Here is a 6,741-nt window from a genome sequence, read left to right on the forward strand (position 1 = left end):
GCGTGGCCCCCTTGCCCCAATCCGAATTGGGAAAGGGAAGGGGGCACGGCCCCCCTTCTCCTTCCTTCTCTCCACCTCCTCCTTCCCCCTTCTCCTAGTTGGAATAGGAAAGGGGGGCAAAACCTACTTGGAGTAGGATTGCCCCCCCTTGGGCGCGCCTCCTCCTCTTGGCCGCCCCCCTCCTCCTCCACTCCTTTATATACGTGGCCAGGGGGAACCCCATAGACACAACAATTGATCTCTTGATCTCTTATCCGTGTGCGGTGCTCCCCTCCACCATAATCTACCTCGATCATATCGTAGCGGTGCTTAGGTGAAGCCCTGCGTCGGTAGAACGTCATCATCGTCACCATGCCGTCGTGCTGACAAAACTCTCCCTCAACACTCGGCTGGATCGGAGTTCGAGGGACGTCATCGAGTTGAACGTGTGCAGAACTCGGAGGTGCCGTGCGTTCGGTACTTGATCGGTCGGATCGTGAAGACGTACGACTACATCAACCGCGTTGTACTAACGCTTCCGCTTTCGGTCTACGAGGGTACGTGGACAACACTCTCCCCTCTCGTTGATGTGCATCACCATGATCTTGCGTGTGTGTAGGAATTTTTTTGAAATTGCTACGTTCCCCAACACCTTCCGCGCAACGGAGCCAGGCATCCCTCATGTTCGTCCAACGTGCTCAGGATTCCCGAGGGGCTCGATCAGCTCGTCATTCTCTCTATCAGGAATGAACGTCCCTTGCTGCGCTGTGGTGATACACTTCTGAAGCTTCTTGACGGGTATTGCAAGTTGCTTGTCCGTCCAAACAGACTTCCTTGTTTTAGGGTCCAAAGTCCCCCTAACCCCGAAGAACCAAGTCCTTGAACGGTCTGGCCAGTTCAATGTCTCTGGTTCGACCCCTTTAGCAAGCAGGTAATTCTCAGCTTTGTCCCATACCTGCCGGGCTTTGAGGTATCCACCTGACCCCGTGCGATGCTGAAACTTCTTCTTTGCAACATTGTGCTTGTTGTCTCTGACATCGTCTTACTCATGTCCGATATCTTGTAGGCCACAAATGCGGGCCAGTGATCTCTTATCTTCTCAAATCATCCGGTGAATTCTGGAGGCTTCCCTTCGTCGACAAAGGCTGATTTCAACTCATTCTTCCACCTCCTGAATAGATCTCCCATCTTCTTAAGAGCACACGCCTTGACCAATGGCTCTATAACCGGCTTATTCAGATCCTCCTCTGGCGGTAGGGTGAAATTTGCCTTCAGCGAGCTCCAAAGATCATCTTCCTGTCTATCATTGACATAAGAAACTTGAGGGTCTTCGTTCTTAGGCTTATTCCATAGTTGGATGCTGATCGGGATCATGTCCCTAACAATAGCCCCGCACTGAACAGAAAATGCTTTCTTGGTCCGCCTGGGTTCAATCAGTTTGCCATCGTCCGAGATTGTTGTGATCGTGAACCTTTCATCCTGGCGCAATCTTTTCTTCGGGCCTCGTCTCGTCACCGTAGTTTGGCTCGATCCAAAGGGCTATAAAAGAATAAAGAAGGGTTAATATATGTACATACCAAAACAATTAATGCATCAATTAGCTAGTCAGCACGAGGATGGGACAGGATGGGGACGGAACAGGACGGACCGCGAAACCTAGACAAATCTCGAGGAAAATGGAGTTTGGACAAGGAGCTTTAAGAGGAGAAATCTTAAGTGTGGCTCAGGCATTTCATTGAACACGTCGTGTGCATAGGAGATGAGCTAGAGCACCATAAAGCTCTCCCACGGCCGGCCAGAAAAACAGAGCACTCCACTGCTCTGCTTGCGGGCGAGGGGGTATATATAGGCATCTCATTGTTTCCAGTTTGTGTCTGGAACTGGGACCAATGCCCCACGAGACTCGGTCGGCCCCCTGGCCTCACGAACCAGGATAGTTGCCCCCATGGGTCCCGGTTCGTGAGTGAACCGGGACTAATGGGCTGGCCCTGCCTGGACCAAAACCCTGTTTTCTACTAGTGCCATGGTGGTCGCTGAGTTGAAGTGTGGGAACGACGGGAGCTCCTCAAGGGCTGGCGTAGGAGCCCCGCACACGGCGACGTGCACTTCATGGATGCGCCGCGCCTCCGCGGTTCCCTGCGCGTTCTTTGAATTCCCCGGTAATTTGAGTCCAAACTTGTTTTGGTTCCAGAAATTCTGCAACCATTTACCGATTTGTGTGCGAGGCGCTGGCCCGGGATCCACACAACACATAGAGCTTCCTCCTCTTTTACATGGAGTCAACAACAGCAATTTTCTTTTATCGATTGCAACCACGTATGCTACCAACGGTGGTAAAATGCTAGCCAGAACTATGTGATGATGATGATGATGGTAAACAGCTAATTAATGACAACAAGGAAATGGTAAACGAGTAGCAGAATTGTGCTGTTGGACACAGTTGGTTATGATAGAACATACTGTGCAATCTTGATGATGATGGTAAACAGCTAATTAATGACAACAAGGAAATGGTAAATGAGTAGCAGAATTGTGCTGTTGGACACAGTTGGTTATGATAGAACATACTGTGCAATCTTATTAGAGACCTCCAGTACATTTATTTGAGTGGTATACAATCACTCCTAAAAACAGCTTTTCCATGGCCACGTGAACACATCCATTCTACATCTATGAAAAAAAAAATACTAAAATACAACAAGATTTACATTGTAGGAGTTTTGAAACAGAATTAGATTGGCGCTCCTCTTCGCTTCCTCCCTGTTAAGGCACCACCTTCATGTGTACCCTGAGCATGACTTGTAACCAAATGAGGAAATGAATTATGAGGCGGTATCCTTGATTCCCATGCAATTAGAATGAAGTCTTGTTTCGGGATAACACTAGGATCTCTTATAAGTTCCCCAAATGTTAGACTTGGCAATTCCTTCTTGATTGAAACATTAGGAGTACAAGCTATCATGCTAAGTGGTTGCAAAGCATAGTCCGTTATGTCCACTAAATGGGCTTGGTCCGTCAGCATGCTTAGGCGCCCACCACATGTGGAATAGTTTCTCTTAAAATATCTTAGTCCCTTCTCTAGTATGCAATGCCAAAATTGAACACTGAGGTTCATTCTCAATACATCTGTGAGCATATTTGTTGCAATAAGTGTACCTGCTGGCACATTATGCAACATGTTGCAAAATTCATCTGCTAGTTGTACTAACCGTGGATGTTCTGTAGGGTCTACACTCCCGAATGCCAGTGTCTTAAAAAGGTACCTCAACTCGTCATAAGACAAAACATTTAGGAAAATAGGCTGTACCGATCCAAACCGGGTTAACCTTTTAAGTTTACTTATGATGATGATCTTGCTTCCTGTGCTCATTCTTATGAGAAAAGAGTGAAACCTTTTCCATTCATCCTCACCTACATCAGAAGCAAACTCAATCACTACCAACATCGTCCCAAACATGGTCCTTCCATGGTCAAATATGGTCAAGAGGTTGTGTCCATTCAAGTGCAAAATAGAGGAGAAGCGTGACCGAACCCTTTGGTCGCCACACACATGAGCAACCAAGGTTTTCTTTCCAACTCCAGCACCACCTATGATCGGAAGAACTGAAAGTGCATGATCACCAGGAGGGTTGTTGTGCTCCAACAAGAAGCTCAAGAGCTTTTGCTTTTCAGTGTGTCGGCCAAACATGAAATTGTCGGTGTAAAGATAAACATCATAGGGCCTACGGGATATGCGCTGGCATCCACCCAGAAGAACAATAAACTCTGCCATATTAGCAATAGCAATTTCTAAGCTTTTCAAGGCACCATGTGACTCGAGGCGCATTTCCTTGTCATCCTTCCCAGATGTTGTTCGAGAACGCTTGAAAGGAATGGCTAAATGCAAGCTGCTGCTAGACGAGTCATTGATGCTAACCTTGTCGAAGCCTGCACTGTGTTGGAGGGCATGGTACCTCACGCAGTCCAGCACACGGTGTCCTTGGTACATGGCCTCTGAGAGTGTCTTGAGATGCATCATCATCCCGGAGTTGGTTATGTATCGTGTGTCTGCCTCCTCAAGGATGGTGCCAGCTCTCATCAGGAGGTGATGCAACCTTTGCATCACCTTCTCCTCTGATTGGGCATGGCTCAAGGAGTAGTACTTGTTCATCAGTAAGGAGACAAACTGGCTCACGAGTTCACTAGCAACTGCAGATATGGCAGTCTCCATAGCTAGGATTCATGAGGTAAGCTGCTGGCCTGTCTCTGGACAAATTTAACTATGATGGCCTCTTACAAGTCTTACGGAGATTCTTGGCAAAATAGAAAAGTCTCTATGGATGACTTTGACTGGTACAAGGGCGGCTAACATGTGACAAGGACAAGCCTATACTGTCCAAGCAGGAAGAAATAGTTGACTAGTATTTTCAATATCCACAGTATGTAGGACCAGATTAATTATTGTCTTTTATATCTTCAATTGTGAAAACGACAAGCCAACTGTCCAAGAAACGTGACAACATATATTTAATATTTACGCACCAGCTTGTATATTTAAGTTATCTTTGCATTTATCTTTAACTGGACTCGTTTTACATTTTACACCACAAGGCATATCCAGTATATGCACACTCTACTCTAGCAATGTTTGAGCTCAACTCATCGGGAAGCAAACGATATGCACCCTTTTACCATGTTCGGTAATGATGAGAATCACAACTCCATGATTCAGGGCACATGTTGCTTTGTAAGTTGGTTTCTTTAGAACCCAACCAGTCATGTCGCTTATATTGTCCTAGTTCAGTATTTAACTGGAAACTGTTAAACCTTGTGCATTCTCTGCAGAGTTCAGGCTTGACCTGATGCTGATCTTCAAAATGGAGAAAGGAAAATGGTATTGTGTAACCTGTACGATTGAAATTGCAAAAGAAATTATTAGGGTTGGAGTAATTTCCAAAGTATCAGTCATTCCGAAATTTACAAAAAAGAAAAAAGCGCTTCATCATTTTGGCCCAAAATGTTGCAGATAAGCTGCTGACGGAGGGGTTGCGAGTCGTACGTAGGCAGCAGCCGTAGCTAACAAGGCACACACGAGACAATCCGGCGAGACGTACGCGTATGCTCGAAGCTAACGCCTTAAGCAGCTGGATCGATTCTACGCTTGTACACGGCGAGTTGATGGCAAACAGGGCCGTGTCGGTCCTGTGCTTTTTATTGCTTTGATTTTGATCTGTTTACAGGCATAGGATACAGCTATATTTATACTAGTACAAAGCTAGCTAATCCAAACCTACTCGGATGATTGCACCAAGTCCGTGCCGGACTGGTCTGCCGTGGTTGATTCCAACATCCGGGGTGTGCTTCACGGCCAGCCACTGCAGCTAGCAGCAACTTCCGTTGCCGGCAGCTCAGCAGTGGCACCTGAGGGGTCATTTACGACAGTAAGAGCATCTTCAGCCATTCGGCCCCAGGACGCATAAAAATTGTCCTTTGGGGGCGAGTCGGCGCTGCAATTGGCGCTGGGGCGGTTTCGCATCCAGTCGTCGCCCCCGGCCGTTGAAGTTGGCCCACTTTTCAGCCTCATTTCGATGAATAAAGGGCTCATATGGATGACAATAGGCCCATATTCGGCATGGTTCGCCGTTGTTCGGCGTTCAATTATGCACATAAATTTTTTTATCACATATTTCATCACAAAAATATCAAATACTTCAACAAAATAGTACAACAACAAATAGTTAAATACAAATTATATAGTTCAACAAATAAAAACTCATATTTCATCACACGTCGCGCCCGGTGTCGCCCTTGAGCCTCCATAGATGCTCTATCAGATCTTGCTGCAGTTGATGATGCACCTGTGGGTCTCAGATCTCCTGACGCATACTGAGATAGGCAGTCCAGGTTGCCGGTAGCTGGTGATCAACTTTGGCTAGAGGACCCTGCATGTAGTATGGTTCAGTGTCAAACACCGGGTCTTCTTGCTCGCTCTCGATGATCATGTTGTGCAAGATGACACAACAAGTCATAATCTTCCACATTTGATCTTTCGACCAGGTCTGAGCGGGGTACAGAACAACACCAAATCGAGATTGGAGTACACCAAATGCCCGCTCGACATCCTTCCTGCAAGCCTCCTGAACCTTCGCAAACCAGGCGTTCTTGCCTCCTGGCACAGGGTTTGAGATCGTCTTCACAAATGTCGACCATCTCGGATAGATACCATCAGCTAGATAGTACCCCTTGTTGTAGTGTCGTCCATTGATCTCGAAGTTCACCGGAGGAGAAAGACCTTCAACAAGCTTGGCAAAGATAGGAGAGCACTGCAGCACATTGATGGCATTGTGAGTTCTTGGCATACCAAAGAAGGAGTGCCAAATCCAGAGGTCCTGTGTGGCAACCGCCTCAAGTACCACACTGCAACCGCCTTTGGCGCCTTTGTACATCCCCTGCCAAGCAAATTGGCAATTCTTCCATTTTCAATGCATGCAGTCGATGCTTCCAAGCATCCCAGGAAATCCTCTTGCTGCATTCTATGCTAGGATCCGAGCAGTGTCTTCCGCATTGGGTGTTCTCAAGTATTGTGGTCCAAACACTGCCACCACTACCCGACAGAACTTGTAGAAACACTCTATACTGGTGGACTCGGCCATGCGCCCATAGTCGTCGAGTGAATCACCGGGAGCTCCATATGCAAGCATACTCATTGCTGTCGTGCACTTCTGGATGGAGGTGAATCCAAGAGCGCCGGTGCAATCCACCTTGCACTTGAAGTAGCTGTCG

At 47.2% G+C, this 6,741-nt stretch overlaps 1 protein-coding gene across 1 annotated transcript; it reads right to left on the reverse strand.

Annotated features, from left to right (window-relative positions):
• Positions 1 to 2,631: 2,631 nt before the first annotated feature.
• Positions 2,632 to 4,189, reverse strand: LOC119358611 (putative disease resistance RPP13-like protein 1). Its single transcript, XM_037625080.1, has one exon. It carries the CDS (start codon positions 4,187 to 4,189, stop codon positions 2,711 to 2,713), a length of 1,479 nt encoding a protein of 492 aa, XP_037480977.1. The 3' UTR covers positions 2,632 to 2,710.
• Between the last annotated feature and the right edge of the window lie 2,552 nt (positions 4,190 to 6,741).

Source organism: Triticum dicoccoides, chromosome 2A, assembly GCF_002162155.2.
Source record: "Triticum dicoccoides isolate Atlit2015 ecotype Zavitan chromosome 2A, WEW_v2.0, whole genome shotgun sequence".
Taxonomy (NCBI): domain Eukaryota; kingdom Viridiplantae; phylum Streptophyta; class Magnoliopsida; order Poales; family Poaceae; genus Triticum; species Triticum dicoccoides.

What these genes read in the sequence shown, in the direction of transcription:
- LOC119358611 (XM_037625080.1), bottom strand. Translation starts at nt 4,189, where the DNA reads ATGGAGACTGCCATATCTGCAGTTGCTAGTGAACTCGTGAGCCAGTTT.